Source organism: Catharus ustulatus, chromosome 2 (assembly GCF_009819885.2).
Source record: "Catharus ustulatus isolate bCatUst1 chromosome 2, bCatUst1.pri.v2, whole genome shotgun sequence".
Lineage (NCBI taxonomy): Eukaryota > Metazoa > Chordata > Aves > Passeriformes > Turdidae > Catharus > Catharus ustulatus.
The window spans coordinates 27,119,073-27,136,222 of NC_046222.1; the positions used below are offsets into that span (position 1 = coordinate 27,119,073).

General features: G+C 41.6%; 1 protein-coding gene across 4 annotated transcripts in view; it reads right to left on the bottom strand.

The window, feature by feature from the left end:
• The window catches only part of GSK3B (glycogen synthase kinase 3 beta), a 178,442-nt gene that overhangs the window by 56,610 nt on the left and 104,682 nt on the right, over window positions 1-17,150 (bottom strand). For all 4 annotated transcript variants that reach the window (XM_033053150.2, XM_033053152.2, XM_033053151.2 and 1 more), the window contains 3 exons: window positions 12,889-12,999; window positions 9,683-9,813; window positions 7,781-7,887 (listed from right to left, as the gene is read on the bottom strand). In XM_033053150.2, the coding sequence (XP_032909041.1) occupies window positions 7,781-7,887; window positions 9,683-9,813; window positions 12,889-12,999 (349 nt within the window). The remainder of the gene's footprint in view (window positions 1-7,780; window positions 7,888-9,682; window positions 9,814-12,888; window positions 13,000-17,150) is intronic.

Genomic DNA, 17,150 nt, shown 5'->3' on the forward strand with positions numbered 1-17,150 from the left:
GAAATCCAGAGAGTGGAGGCTAACTTGAGCAGCTCCCAAGGAGGGACAGAAACAAAACACAATATACGCAATAAGTGATGTACAATAAGGAACAAACTAAGAAATTTCATCTCTGCTGAAGCTTGATGGAATTTATGCCATTGACTAAAATTTGGTTACAGGATAGACTGCTCTATTTTCCCCCACAACCATTACATCTTGCATTTTAAAATTTATCTACATCAGGATGGTAACATTTTTTGTCAAGCCTGAAGTAAACAAGTACTAATTTCTGTATTTAAACACATGTTACTTAAAGGAAGTGATCAGTTTTTGACAGTTCCTTACCATACACTTTCCTGTCTTAGTATAGTCAGAGCTAACTGCTACAGATTAATATGTGGTGTAATCAGTTTCTCTCACAGGAGAAGCAGCATTTTCTGAACTATTTCTTTTCAGTATGTGCAAGTTAAGTAAAGCAAACTAGGACACTCATTCACATGCTTTATATTAGCTAATAAACAAGTTAAGAGAGAATCTTAAAATACTTCAAGAAATGGTCCTTACGCCAAACTAATTGGGACAATGTGAAATTTTTGGAGAAAATACTGAAAACTATTGCTTTTAAGAAAGTGGGCAAGGGTACTTTCTTCATACCATCAGTGAAATGTAGTCTAAACAATAGGAGAGAGAATAAATTCAACTGCCAGGCAACAGCAACCTTCATATAAGCTTATTTCAGATAGTTTTCACACATTATAATTGTAGCTAATGCCGTATCTTTCCTAGACTAAAGAACACTTAGACAAATAACATTACTGCCTAACCTACCTCCATTAATTTAAACACACAAAAATTCATATAGCCTCTTGTACTACAAAACTTTTCTTAAACTGTTTCTACTACTTTATTGATCTTCAGAGCTGTTAGATGGACATTGTCTAATACTAGAATCTCCATAATGCCCTTGCTTTTGAATGCTTGAATGCATTCTAGCATTACAGAAGGTAAGAAAACAAGTACAGTAATTTCACAAGTATAAGGCGCACCGGAGTATAAGGTGCACTTCCAGGTGTTGGCAAATTTCTGAACTTTGTCCATATATAAGGCGCTCCAGGGTATAAGGTGCACTTCCGGGTTCAGACCAAAATTTTAGTCAAAAGGGTGCGCCTTACATGCGTGAAATTACTGTATTTCTCTTTAAATCTGGTAGAAGCACCTGGGAGGACCACCTGCAAAATACACTCCTTAGCTTTAATTCTGTAAGTGTGCAATGGCCATTTTTAGTTGGAAATTAATACCCTGTCCACAAATTTCATTTTTTCTGATCTCTGCCTTTCCAAGCTGAAAAGTGGTCCCTCTTCTTTGCAGCACAAACACCATTCATTGTATTACACTCTAGGTCCTCGAATTCATTATTTGGAGGACATGGAAGCGGAAGGGGGGAAAAAAAGAAGGTTTCTCTCATCCACTTAGAACAAATTATGAACTTCCATTTATCTGATACTTTATGGGATGTATTTACCTTCCTAGTTCTTTTATTACCCTCATCTATTTATCTCTGCCTCACTATCCCTTCATCTTGATGGACTTCCTCCATCTTGGAGGTGACTCAAAGTTGCTGCTCTGGAAACTGAAAACAAATGAAGAGTCAGAAAAGCAGTCCTGGGAAGCTATAAAATCTACAGCTTCTAGTTACCACCTGTCAGATCCCAAAGTGCTTTTCCCTGCTGCTTGTTTGAAACAGTACTTGGGATCTCAGAACAAGAGCAAAATTCAGGATTACAGGCAGGCGTACTATGTTGGTGGTTTGCACATCAACCCCCCACAGATCCATGGATTGAGGAGAAAGAGTAAAGCTGAAACATCAAAATGCTTGAAAAGATGTTTGTTCCAGTATTTGGAACAAAAACTAAACACAGGTATCTCTATTCTTTTGCAATGAGAAGAAACCACAATGACAGATGATACAGCAGTTCAGTAAATTAACAGACCTGCTCATTTTCAACACAGGAAGTTGCCATCTGAGAAAGAAGCAAATCCTTCAGACTGTTTGGGAACAGTTCTGGGACGTATCTTGTGATGGTTCTTACCCAAGAAACTCTGAGACAGGCCTACTACACGTAAGTGCAGGAAGAGCTTCTGCTCCAGACTGCGGAGGTGAAACACTTGCACTTGCTAGGAAAGTGAATGAACAACTTCATGATACTTATTTTTGGACACCCCAAGAGAAGCCAGCCATGGTCATGCATATCAATCTTTCCCTGACAGTGGCTATAAATGTTCCCTCTGAAACGCTCCCAACTCCTGCCAGCGCAGCAAACACACAGAGACCAGCAGCCCCTCATTGTGCAGAAGCACCATCAGGATCTGATGAGCCCTCTCCTGCTCTGCCACCTCACCTAGGGAAAAAACACGAGATTGAGGCAAAGTTCAGCTGCACAGCTTCTCTCCATACAAAAGGAACACGTGGGAATAGAAACACCTGCACACACTCCTACTCCAGTGCCATGTCCCAGAACAATGTAGGAGAAGAACATGAGCAGCCATTCCAGGGTTTTTCAGCAGCAGCATCACTCATATGACCAGCACAGCCACCACCATGTCATCAACATACTCTGGGATGCTGTAATGCACACAGACTGGCAAGGAAGAAGCCTCAGCCGAAACACTGTCAAGGCATAGCTGAAGGGCTTGGTTGGGGAAAAAAAACCAACAAACCAGCCCCCTACTTCCCTCTCTCCCCCTCAAGAAACCCCCACAACCAACAACAATAGCAAACTCCTGCAAATCAGCTGCAGGAAGTAAACAATGACCATTCCCAGCAAGCTTTAGGGACGCACACTAACATACACACACTTGCAGAATTCATAGCCAAAGGTGCACAAAGGCCCAAACTGTACAAGCTATGAAGGCACCCAATTGACATGAGTATTTGTGCCTGACCAGTGAAAAGTCCTGTAAAGTTGTAAGGCTGGCACACAACAGAGCTATTATGAGTATGGATTTGTAGCTATTTGGCAACAATGACTATTAAAAATTTCAAATAGGTCATTATTTTAAAAATAGAGTCCCAGGTCTGTTGGAGGCACTAACTGCAGTAAATGTGATTTGAAGCTACTCTTACTATGTTATTTATTTAAATGCAGCAGTAATGTGGTACTTTACAACCATCACACCCCTGGCTCAGTTATTTTTTAAAGGGTCCTTCTGGGTTAGAATTGAAGTAATGCACTTCAATGAAACAATCAAGATCCTAGAAGTGAAATGCCAGTTTACAGTTTGTTGTGACATCCAGGATGAAAAGACACATCCTGGAACCAACTGCTACACTGAAGAGCAAATAATGTCACAGAACAAATTTGTGTGTTTAAAGACAACCTGGATGAAGCCAGACAGCCTAATGCAACTCCTGGTTCCAATGCTAAACAAGATGACTAACAACTGACATTGTCATAATGGAGCTGGTTGTGGTGACAAATCTTGGGTCACCAGTGTCACTGCCTAGTTTTAAAAAGTACTTCTTGCTCAGAAATACTTCCAGGAATTATCCTATTGCAACACATTATAATCATAAGCCCTGCAGTTACATTAATAAACAACAAAAACCTTTAAAAAAAAAAGCTAGAAACCTTACAGATACTGTAGTAAAATTTCTACTTAAGAACACTTTTTGGCTTCGTATTCTTCACCGATTTTACTTTTACTGTAGTTTTAACTGGGGGAGTAATAATTCCTGCCTTACACGTAAAGCTCACTTTTTGTTACCACACACACAAGAGTGATTCCTACAGTGATAAGGACGACAGTGGGAAAAGGTTGTTATGCTAACAACTCACAAGAAAAACAAGAACTAAAAATAATAAGCATGCCAACATTTCAGTTTAAAAGGCAGTATTACAATACTGAAGCATTTCACAGTTCCCTATACTCTGAGCCACAGATAAAGCACTAATAATTTCATGCTCTTTCCCTTCTTTTAATAAATCTCTCTATGCTTGTTAATTGGTTTTCCAACAAGCTGGATGAGTTTGGATGAAAAATCCCACATGAAATAAGGAAGAATTCTCACTATGCACCATTGCTGCCTACCAAGCAAACGTACAAACATCAGTACCACAAAATTGACCCTTAGAATTTCTAGCATATTGCAGACCACTGGGAAACTGTAAAGCTTATAAAAGAGTTTCATTCCTGCTCATCTCCCAGATCCAAAGACTGTTGAGAAAGAAGTGGAAGGTGGATAGGACAGGAAAGAATAAAGGAGTATTAACTTAATTTTCAAGCAATTCAGTGCAAATTTCAAAGAAAGGACTTGGAGGGACAGGTGGGGGTTTTTGGAACAAGAAAGTCAGAACAATGACTGAAATTCAAGATATTTTAGGAGGCAGGTGAAAAATTGCACTTCAGAATGGAATTTTAATAGAACCATTTCTGGGGCCAGCAGGTAAAACAACAAAAATTCAAAGCGCAACTTGAAAAAGGGTCTGCAGTTGGAGCAAGAGACATTTCACAGGCTTATCTGTAAAGCAGTCTCTCCTGCTGACACATAAAATACTTGTTTTATGCAGTTATCCTCTGACACAAGAGGTCTCAGTGCACTCTGATAATGCAGTTGAGCCAATCTATTAGCCCTCAACCGGCAAAAATACGTCAAATGCGATCAGCCACCTTATTCTCATTCACGAGCTCACAACTCTTTGCTTTTACCTGGGCTCTGCAGGTTATTGGACTGCACAATAATGGTGATTGCACTCACACATCAGGAAGTTAACATGCCAAAATCTCTTGTCATCTGATGCTGAATCAGCAAATTAAACAGCAAACTGTGGGAGCCAGGGTATCCAGGGGGAAGAGCAGGGGTAGGGTTGCCACTTTTGTCAGCATTAAGTTCTGCTCTTCTATCTTTATTGTGCCATTACTTTCCCCAGACTACTCTGGAGGCCTCTTTTTCCAGCCAGGAAGATACGCAAGAAGTGCTACAATACATACTGAATACAGTAATTTCACAACTATAAGGTGCACCGGATTATAAAACGCACCTCCGGGAGTCAGCAAATTCCGCAACTTTGTACATTATATAATGCGCACCGGACTATAAGGCGCACTTTTTTTTTTTTTTGCAGCGAGGATCTGCAGTGTGCGCAACAAAGTAACGAATTGGTAACGGAATCACGATCGTGGGTTTTACTGGCAGGTACTCAATTTGCAAACATTTTTCACAGATTGTTGTACCCTGTAAACACAGCCCCAAGCACCCTCCCCGTATGCGGGCCTTGGCACTCCTACCCACCCCCGGCACTGGCTGGCAAGGTGTGGCTCGGGGCTGTTGTGGTTCGGGACACAGCTTGGGGCTGCCGCGGCTCACAGCAGTTCGGGGTTGCTGTGGCTCACAGCGGTTTGGGGCTGTTGAGGCTTGGGGCCACCCCGACCCAACCCGGAAGTGGGAGCTGCGGTTGCCCCAAGCCGCGGCAGCCCCGGCACCACGGCACAGGGCTCCCGTGGCACCAGGGGTGCCACGGCTCGGGGCGGCTGCAGCTCCCACTTCTGGGTTGGCAAATTTCTGAACTTTGCCCATATATAAGGTGCGTCCGCATTATAAGGCGCACTTCTGGGTTTGGACCAAAATTTTAGTCAAAAAGGTGTGCCTTATAGTCATGAAATTAATGTAGTAACTAATGGGAAAAAAATTAGTGAGAGCAGGGAAGTCTTCAGGGATGTGTTGAGGTGGGGTTTTTTTTCTTTTTTTTTAAGAACTGCAGAGTTAAAACAAGTCAGTCAGCCACTATGTTTCACACTAGTTCAAATATAGTAAGTTTAAATATACTGGTTCTAAACATAGTTTGCCAAGAGTTGCTCATGATCTCCAAACCCTTTTGAAAACATTAAACCTTGCCTAAGTGACTCAAGTCCATAAGCAAGGTAAAAGGTTCCCCAGTATTGTGCTGAGAGCTAAATTGACTCTCTTTTGCACTAGAAGGAGCCTGGGTAGTATCTTGACTGAAAAACTGAAGTAGTTACCAACAATCAGCCAACATACTGTTGTTAATCTCCAAGATTTTGCATTTTGCTGATCATTTTTAGCTCCCTACTGTAAAAAAACCTGGCTGTTACCTGGTCTCCATCAAACCTCCACCTTCCTTAGTATTTCCATAACAAAGCTACGTGTCAGGTATATAAGAGTTCTTTGTGTTCAAAATCAATGACTAAAGGACAGCAAAAGCTAGCAGAATTAGCTGAATTAGAAGGATTGCTGTACACAGTATTCTAAAGTTGAAAAGAGAATTTAAAATCAACCATTAGGCCACACTTACCTCTCCCTATAAACTCTTTACTAAAAGCCAAGTACAGTAATTTCACGATTACAAGCCGCATGGATTATAAGCTGCATTTCCGGGGTGTTAGCAACATTTAGGTCCTTGTCCATACATAAATTGCAATGGATTATTAGCTGCGCTTTCGTTCATAGCGAGGATCCATGTGCAACTTTCACGAATTTGCCAATTAGCAACAGACTCGCGGCATAACAGGGTTTACTGGCTTGGATTGGGGCCAGGCAGGCTCAGCCCGCTCATGGTTGTCGACGGGGCCGGGTGGCCCAGCTCGGCGCTACGGTTCAGTGGGGCTGCTCAGGGCCGGCTGGGCGGTGCTGCCACCGCTGCTGGGCTCGCTCGCCCCCCCCGCCACCTGCACCGCTGCCGTCGCGTTTGCTCAACCCTGGTCGGCACCTGCGCCACCGGGCTCCCCCACGCTGCTGGCCCCAGTTCTGCTGGGCTCCCCCATGCCGCCAGGTTTCCCGCTTCTGCCATGCTCCCCCGCACCGCCAGGCTCCCCCATGCTGCTAGCCCCGGTTCTGCCGGGCTCCCCTGCACTGCTAGCCACGGTTCTGCTGGGCTCCCCCGCGCTGCCGGGCAGCCCCGCGCCGCCAGGCTCCCCCACACTGCTAGCCCCGGTTCTGCTGGGTTCCCCTGTGCTACCGGGCAGCCCCGCGCCGCCAGGTTCCCCCGCACTGCTAGCCACGGTTCTGCTGGGCTCCCCCGCTATGCTAGCCACGGTTCTGCTGGGCTCCCCACGTTGCTAGCCCCGGTTCTGCTGGGTTCCCCTGCACTGCTAGCCACGGTTCTGCTGGGCTCCCCCGCGCCGCTGGCTTGGACTCTGCTGCCCGCTCCCCGCACCGCTGGCCCTGCCTCTGCCAGGCTTTCCCACCTCCGTTGGGGCTGGCCGGGCTCCAGCATGGCTTGGGGCTGCCGTGGGCTCTCACTTCCAGGTTGTCAACTTTTAGAATATTGTTCATATATTGGCCGCTCCGGACTACAGGCCTCACTTCCGGGTACAGACCAAAACTGTAGTCAAAATGGTGCGGCTTGTAATAGTGAAATTACTGTAAATAAATTATAGATCTATGTCTAAACCACAGCACATCAGAAGCTGATTTTCTACAGACACTCTTTACAGTTACTTCAAGTTATTAAAATGCTTTTCTGGCTTGAGATCTCACACCTACTCTTAAGCTAAATGGCAACACTAAATGGGTTTTTTTTCCACTTGTCATTAGATTTTCTCCCCCTACATTGAAAAAGCCCCTTTCCTAGTGCAATTGATACAGAAATCTCAAAGGGTGTAGGAAGCATAGAAGCCATCTACAAAACATTTCCATTTCTTTGAAAAGTGGTACCTAGTAATTTGCAACCAAATTCAGCCCCTGGGGATTATATCTGAGATCTCTGGAAACCTTTACACTTCAGTACAGGATAAAAACTGAGGCAGTTGGTAAAGATTTCAACCAAATGCACACACATACCTATACTGGAGGTATAATCGGTGGCTCCAAAGATCAACTCTGGTGCCCTGTAGTACCGAGAGCAGATGTATGACACATTGGGTTCTCCACGAACCAGCTGTTTTGCACTGGAAAGGAAACAACAATATTTCAGTAATGAACACTTTAACAATATTGCTGTGCAGACCGATATTAAGCTTTAGCACTCTTCACCCACTCACGATTCCCAAACGGTCTAAGCTGATGCAAACTGACAACTTGATGCACTGTGAAATCAGTCCAATCCATCAAGCATCTACCCTGTACTGGGACAGCAAAGGAAATTCTGTCTACAATCTTGGTGGAAAATGGGGTAAAATTTTTGGCTGCCAGTTGTCTTTTGCCAGATACAAAGGTTTGTTTACAGCAGAAAACAGTTCAGTCAAATGTAGTCACCATTTGAGGTTCAAAAGCTCTGGATACTCACATAGACTGAGTGGATGTTTTTGTTTGTTTGGGTTTTTTGTTTGTTGGTTTGCTTTTCTGTCTGGTTGGTTTTTAATTTCCATCCCAATATTCTGCCCCCTTGCTACTCAAGGGAGTGTGGTACGAGGTGACAAAGAAAAAAAAAGCCTTTGCCATTGTATTCACACGTTAATGGTCCACGATTAACAGGAAGGTTTCTCTCTGATACTGTAATCTATCAGCCACAAAGGATCTAACCTACAGTATTGCCTCAGTACTTCTCTTTGAAAGCATGCAAGAACAGAATGGACCACAAGAGCACATTACTTTGGGAACATGAGTCTATAGGCATGTTATAGGCTTGTTTCTTACTGAATAAGTGCTAGACAAAAAGGAGTTGGAAGACAAAACTTCCCTTTTGGAAATATGACACTTCACCTAAATAGCACCAAACACTGCAGAGTGGCAAGCCAGTCAAATCCAGGGTTCAGTTCTCCAGATACTCCTCTCAGCCTTCAGATGAACTTTTTAAACCCATTTTTAAAAGTCTCAGTTTTCAATTTTCTATACAGAAAACACAGTTAACAAATTTCCACTGATAAAAAACAGTCCCTTTTTATGCATTGTCAGTTTTGAGCTTCAGCATGATTCCTGCTTTGTTCCAACACTGGTGAGTTAGAGATGAGAAGGAAATCCCATGGCACCAGCCATGATGATGCACTGCTTGAATAACCCCCATATGACATTCCCACTCACCATGGGCAAGCAAATTTAGCAACAGCAGCTTCTGTGACCTCTCACACATATACCCCAACTATTTTAGTCCACAAAGTTCAGTACAATCTAAAGACTGAACTTTCCCAGAGGAAAATCTATATCCTGTCTCACTGCAGATTGCCAGAATTTCTGTATCAGTTCTAAGATGGGGGCTGAACTCTAAAGGTGATTCTGAGTGAATACTGGAAATAAATGTGCCTTTGGAAACCAGAACATATAGGTCCACTATTCGAGAGCTTCAATGGGAAGTGTTGCTTCTGATTTTGAACCTTCATGGTATTTACAACATTAAGTGAATTGCTGTACATGCAAGTAGACTGACTAGTGTAACATCAGCCTTTTTAAGTTACAATGCCACCACACCTGTCCTCTCTTGCCCAAACACATTTCACTGAAGTAACTGGTTCTGTTTTTCCATGGTACAGTATTTTCCCTATGTCATGTTGTATTGATTTTATTTTTCTAATACCTGCAAAAATAAGAGGAATGAAGTTGAATTCCCTCCCTCTGAATATTCTTTTCCAGCTCTTCCCTGACACTCCTTTGAACTTACTTTTAGGGGAAAATAAAGTATCAGTAATTCCTCTTTTAAGTTACAATTAAAGACCTTGTAAGGGACACAGAATTTCTTGGCAAAGTTGCATTAAGGTTCACTTTACAGGAAGATCTTTTCACCAGTTTTCAGGGACAAATGTACTTTACCTTCCAAAGTCGCAGAGTTTTAGAACAGCAGTATCAGGGTCCAGTAAGAGGTTCTGTGGTTTTATATCCCGGTGGCAGATTCCAAAGGAATGGATATAGGCTAAACTCCGGAACAGCTGATACATATACAACTGGAACACAGAAATACCAGTAAAATCAGGGTAAACAATTAGTTTAGCACAAACCGTTGTGAGAAGAAAAACAAAATCACTGAGAAAAAGACCATGAATGCCTATTAGGGCTATGAAGGTGGGCAAGGCCTTTGCATACCTCCCCCACACGCCCTTTGCTACACACACACACACACATGTGGTTCAAACCTTTTTATGTGTCCCTTGAGACAGTATAATTACCATAATTCCAAAGAAATACTTGTGCCAGTTTTCCAACATATGTAAATAATGGCAATCACAAAAAGCATACACAAAGTAAAGGAGTTTCAGTTTGCTCTACAAATCAGAGTCTTCACAGCAGTGAAGTAATCCAGGTTATTAAAAACCCCCAAACAAACAACTGAAAAAAATACTCCACAAAATCCAAAGGAAAAACCTTTAGTTGACGAAGCTAAACAAAACCAATAAAACTGACTGTTCAGAATAATTTTATGCAAGGCACAACAAACAAGTATACTGAGGGAGAGTCTTCTCTGCCCACGTGCCATGGCTGGCTTACCCCTTAGCAAGGCAGAACATAGGAAGGAGAGATACTACAAAGCCAAAATCTTAGAGGGCAAGGGGGATGTCCAGCTTCTGAAGCTACATACTTTTGATTATGGATAATAAAAAAAGCTGCTGGATACAATTAAGCATGTATGGCATATACAGTCATAAAGACATGGAAGGCCCTGTTTTAAGGTTGACAAAAGACTGCTAATTTATTTTTCATTTTTGTTGTGTCCCCACAAGTTTCCATTTAAATCAAGCTACAGGAAGGACACTACCACAGAAGCACCTCCACACTTCTCCTTTACATGCGTATTTTCCACAGTTCACCTTTAACAGTCTATACAACCATTTTTAATTACTTGATATTGATATAAGGTCATGTTTGCCTCTCTTTCACTGCTATCTTTGTCATCACACTTTTTCTCCCCCTTGTTTTCTGTTATTTCTTTGGCAGGGAAGTAGCAGAGGGAGAAGAATTGCTTGAATTTTGGCTTTAGGCCTCTGTTTTTCATACTTGCTTCTGAAGACCACAACTCTGCACAAAGAAAAGCAAACAAACATTTTTTTCCGAATTGCCTGTTCCAGTCCCTTAAATATGCATTGTGCAAGTGTATTGCAAAATAATGCAAAAGACTGCTCTAACTTGAGGGGTCAACATGTGGGATTTAGCAAGTATGCCTTTCATCTCCACACGGCAAATCCAAAATTTCCAAGAACTCCTCACAGCAGGTTAGAAATCACAAATTAAAATTAACCAGAACACTACTAGAACAGCTTCTGTGAACATATAAGTTACTTTGTTACCCCAAAGCAACTCTATACCTGTCTACTTATCCATCAGAAGTGAACAAATAGTTATGGTCTGACCTTTGTACAGCCAAGATGCCTGGAAAATTGCAAAATCCTTAATGACATTAAGGTAACAATAACTTTTAAAATACAGGATCATATAAAAGCCTTGTCAGAAAAATAAGAAGAGCTTTCCAGGCTACCTGGAACAGGAAGTCCCAGGCATCCTGCAAGATGAAAGAGTTGAAGCAGATTTTTCTCTGAAAGGGTAAGGAAGAACTATTTTCTCAAGTTCCCATAACTGAACAATTAGGGCAAGAATACTGATGAAAGATATACAAATACAGTAATTTCACAAGTATAAGGCGCACTGGAGTATAAGGCGCACTTCCGGGTGTCGGCAAATTTCTGAACTTTGTCCATATATAAGGCGCATCAGCGTATAAGGCGCACTTTTTTTTGCAGTGAGGATCTGTGCGCAACAAAGTAACGAATTAGCAACGGAATCGCATGATTGCGAGGTCTACTGGCTCAGCTTGGGGACTGGTAGCCCTGGCCCCACTCGGGGCTGCCGCGGGCTCGTACTTCTGGGTTGGATGCTCCGGACTATAAGGTGCACTTCCGTGTTCGGACCAAAATTTTAGTCAAAAGGGGGCGCCTTATATGTGTAAAATTACTGTAATTTCTCAAAAGCCAAGCCCACAGATTTTGGAGAGCACATAACCTGAAGACATGTTGTTCCACCAACAGACCAAACAGAGTGACTCCTGAAGTCTGCTGGATGATAAAATTTGTGCTTTCTTAAAAATCATGCAAAAGTGATGCCTATTCCAGAGACATAGCATTTACAATTTATCCAAATAGTTACGGCACAAAATTTCATTATTGAAATAATTACTATTTTTAGCTTTCACCTTTGAAATTTTCATCTTATTTCAACCAAATTGAAGTTTTTTCTTCAGCCAAACCTTACATTAAGAGTTACACTTTTAAAGAGGAGTCTGGAGAAATCAATATGCATCAGGAAAATTTGTTGGCAATTTCCTCCAAATATTACTATATGTCATATTGACAAGTTAATACCATGTGAAAACATCATCATTCACTAGTGGATTGTGGTCCCACAATATATGAAATGGAACAATGAGGTCCCAAAATGAGAAATTTTATTGATTTTAACCCCTGTGTAAATGATCAAGACAACCTGAGTAAGGTTTTGAACCCACAATGGGCACACAAGCACCTTATCCCATGTAGCTTTTGAAGACATAAGCCAATGAGCTTCAAGTGGAGACAAAAATGTGGCTTTCACTACCACAACAAAAGCACATGAACTCATACGCGAGGAAAAGAGAAAGATAACAGATTAGGGAACATCCTCTTGACATCCTCTTTTAGTTCCTGACCTTTGTTCTATTATGTCTTCAACATCTCAGGAAACGGAAGGTTGCTAACCTGGCTGGTGTCAGTCTCTGTCTAAGCTGCTTCGAAAACAAAACACTCCCTCCACACTCAGTCTCCCCAGCCCATTCCAAGATTTCTGTAAGGTCAAAAATTGGGAGTGTTTGTTAAAGTCTCAACCCTCTCTTCCTCCTTTGCCATAACAAGAAGTAATTCTAAACTCTTTTCCTAGCCTCAAGATCTATTTGCTTCTAAAAATTTCTGAAAATTTACTATTATGTCAGAAAAGAGTATTCACAGTGTATTTCTATAATATCTTTCTTCACCTAACCACATCTGTCAGTTACCTACCTTGACATAAATCATAGGGAGTGTCTGTTTGGCCCGACTATAATGTCTGGCAACTCTGTATACTGTTTCAGGAACATAGTCCAGCACCAAGTTGAGGTACACCTCATCCTTCTGAAAGAGAATAGAGAAGAAAAACAAATCAGCAATAGATTTGAGGCATGAAGTACAATAGAAGTGCTCAGAGAAAACTAAAAGAAGAGAAAGCTCTGGATATTTTGAGTCCCATCTTTAGTGTGTGAACTGCCACGAACTTATTTAGGCTTTGCATTTGTGCATTAATACTTCTGTCAAACTTACGTTTAAGGTCATGTTAATTGTTCTGGTTTCCAATGTAGGATATTTTCAGATTATAAATGGAGACAAGCATATAGTTTTTATGCCCAGTCAATATTTTCATTAGGAGAGTATTTCAAGGTAACATCTGCATAATTAGTTAAAACATGCTATTAACTCATTAGTCCCTTGCCTGCCAAAACCCAAGAAGTGTAAATTTTAAAGTTCAAAACTCAGCCCCTAACAACAACACATTAGAAAAAGTTCAAATAACCTTCATCTTTTAGAAATACAACTTACTGAAATACTGAAATACTTAGTTTAATTAGAAATATATACTTACTGAATTCTCAGCTATTAAGAGATTAATATATATTAACCATTTGGATACAGTAAGCCAGTGTTAACCTGTTTACAGATATTTCGATGTCCAGTAATCTCAAACATATGAACTTATTAATGACAAAAGAGAACAATCCAAAACCAGTCTCAAGTAAAATTTTTAATATCTAGGATTAAGTTAGAGATTTTGGGGAACATAACACAAGAGAAAAAACAGGAGTAGCTTTATAATAAGGTACTTTGTTACATTATAAAGTACCTTATACATTAAGGTACAAAGGAAAGAAAGAACAAAGAGGACTTAAATGACAAAGTACTATAATCATATAGTGCTTAACTGCAAAATTAAGAATTTTCATCAGTAAAATAGGTCTGAGACTTCTGATATTTTAATGCAGTCTTCAGTGCAAATCCTACCAGGATTGTGAATACATTTAATGTTGGGGGGTGGATATAATTAACGATATTAGCATGAAAAGTTATTTTGAAAGCTAGCGAGTTCACTAGAAGTAACCTCTCCTGCACCTGCTATTTTATCATCTAGAACTTTTTTAGAGAAAGACAATACATAGGGACATTTTAATAGCTCTTAACAATACCTCCTAATAGAACAAGTCACCATGCATGACCCTGCTTACGTCATTCCTCCCTGCCTATGCTGATGTTTCTCCCAGCACCGTCCCAGGAACTAGGAACAATGTGAAGGCTTCTGGGGACCAAGCTGGGGAGAAGAAAATTTTTTAAATGGATGAGAAGGGACAACTACCAGCAGCGCAGAGGAAATACCAGACAGCTCTGAAACTCCACAGACATGCAAATGTATACAAGGAAAAAAAACAAACCAAGAAACAAATTTGTATTTTAGCACTTTCCCTGCAATAAGAAAAGTGCTTATTTTCCTGACTCCCACTTCAAGCCAATAAAATCCATCCACCACCTCTTCTTAGGTCAGACCTTTCAAGATTTAGTTATAAAATACCAAAAATAAATGTCCTTGAAAATTCAAAGTTAGCTTATGCCTGGTAAGGTAGCCTGTCAACCATGAGAGAAAACAGTTTCATGAATATGAATGTTGTTTGCTTCAGTGAAGGTACAACCTGATGAATATGCTAAATGTCTGCCTCTCAGAGGATGGGAAAGTCTTACTGGTGACAAATCACTGAGTACTGTTACTGAGGTTGGTGACTTCGATCCAAGGATTCATGTTTCATGTATTGAAAAGATTTACATAAGAGATTTGAGGAAAAAAATGACTAAAAAATGAATTATAGTGATTTTATAATCCTCTCATAATACAAGCAAAAGGACACTTGTAAAACATATGATTAGTAAAACCCTGTCTATGCTATTTCACAGCAGTGAGTTTTGAGAATTACAGAACTACTCTCTAGTCCATATAATCTTTGCTTTGCTTTTAAGTGCCTCCATTTTTATTTCTAATTTTACATTCCATTAAAAATGGGACCAATTCAATAGCATGACATAAGCACAAAAAACCTCGAGGCGTCTTTAGAGATGGAGGTTTCACTTCTGAGTTTTGATGCCATCCACAGTACCTAAACAAACAGCACACACGTTTTCTGTGATACTGCTCCTGTGTAAATCTGTATCACACAGAACTCAAAGGCACATGAACACCTTTCCCCCCCACCATCAACTATCAGGTTTTGATGTACCAGTCAAGGGACCCAGAACTCCAATAAGCAGCTACAAAGGCAATGCTTATGCCATTGACCATGTAAGTAGTGGCATATTTCACTTCTACCACATGCAACTGACTCCAGAAATTCTCTTAATGACTGCTATAATGAATTAAAGATGATTCAAGTGTTTTGAGAGACATCCTCTTGATGTCATCTGATATTGGTCTGATAAACATACAGGAAAGAGTTTTCACAAGCCCTGATCATTCTCAGTGAGCATGAACTGGATGAAAATAATACCCAAGTTACCTGGATTCCCCTCAACAAGATTCAAGACAACCTAGGAAGCAGTCATGGCCTGACAAGCTCTAAGCATGATGTAACCTGTTTTTCCTACCTCATGCATTTCTCCTAAACACATATTTTTCCACTGACCCAGATGTATTGCAATAGGAAACAGGGTTAGCTCAAAGAAATTGCCAAATGAGGGCAACTGCTCGAGGATCAACTGGGACAATCATGGTTTATCTTTCCATTACAAGAAACTTCACCGTATATGCCACAAATGACTTGTTTCCATACTGCTGTTTCAAAACTGCTGGTCTGGGAACAAACCAAGGTAACCTGACTGTCATAAGCACATCTGAAATGACCTACAGAGAAAAGAGGAAGCTGCAGCATACAAAATACAGAAAGCAAACACAAGATGTCATTAAATAACTCGCTTCTCCTTAAAGACATTGGGGTTTACTAGCTTTCTGCTGCCGGTCAAATGTTTATGTGTATTTACAGTCTCCTGTGCTTGCTGCTAAGGTTATGACCACATACAGTTCAAAATAAAAAAGAGGAACGGCAGAAAGCCAGATTCCGAAACCCAGGATCTAAGTATTTTACCAGGATTTTGACTTCAGCAGTGTGGCTCATGTACCAGGAACTGTATCAGGTGCTAGAAGCTGCAGATAAATCACTTGGCAGATAAATCCTCAGTCGACAAACACTGCTCCAAAATGAGCCACAGCAAAATAACCACTGTTTTGCTTCCAAATCGCTCTGCACCTCTCAAGAACTACCAATTCCGGCACTGCTTCACTTTGGTGGAACTCTTAATGTAAGCAAATACTCACATAACCTGTACCATAATAAGAGGCATGAGAAAGACTAGGACACAGGAGCCAAAACATTTTAGCATCTTCATTTTATTTCTTGTGTCAGAAATTGGAGACAAAACAGGATGAAAGTACATAAGCATTACACACAGTGTGGCTGAGCACTGAGTGCAAATGAAAATGTTGCCTTACTGATAAAGGAAAGGCTGCATGGAGGTCTCAAACTCCACTCTAAAACTCTTCTCTTTTTCAGTCCAAATAATAATTTCACGATAAACCGCACCGGATTATAAACCACATGTCTGGGTGTCAGCAACATTTAGGTCTTCCTCAATTTTTAAGCCGCACCTGATCATAAGCCGCACTTTCGTTGGCAGCGAACTTTTACAAAGTTGCCAACTAGTAACAGAATCACCGGATCGCAGGGTTTACTGGCAGGTGCTGACCTTGGAAACATTATTTCCAAGCGAAAAAAGATACAGACAATAGCTGCAGCAGGGTACCCTGCAAGTTTTGTTAATAAGTGGAAAAAGATACGAACAATAGTGTGGTCATTTTACAAGCATTTTCAACGAATCTGCACTGCCTTTAAATAGCCACTCAGCTGAGCAGCCGCACAGCCGCGCGGGTGGGTGGGGAGCCGGGTGGCCGGAGAGCCGAGCAGCCACGCGGGCAGGTGGGGAGCCGGGCAGCCTGAGAGTCGGGCTACAACGCAGGCGGGTGGGGAGCCAGGTGGCCAGAGAGCCGGGTAGCCACATGGGTGGGTGGGGAGCTGGGCAGCCACGTGGGGAGCCGGGCAGTTGCATGGGGAGCCGGGTAGCTCGGCAGCCGCGCGGGCAGGTGGGGAGTTGCACGGGTGGGTGGGGAGCCGGGTGGGCGGGCAGTCGGGCAGCTGCGC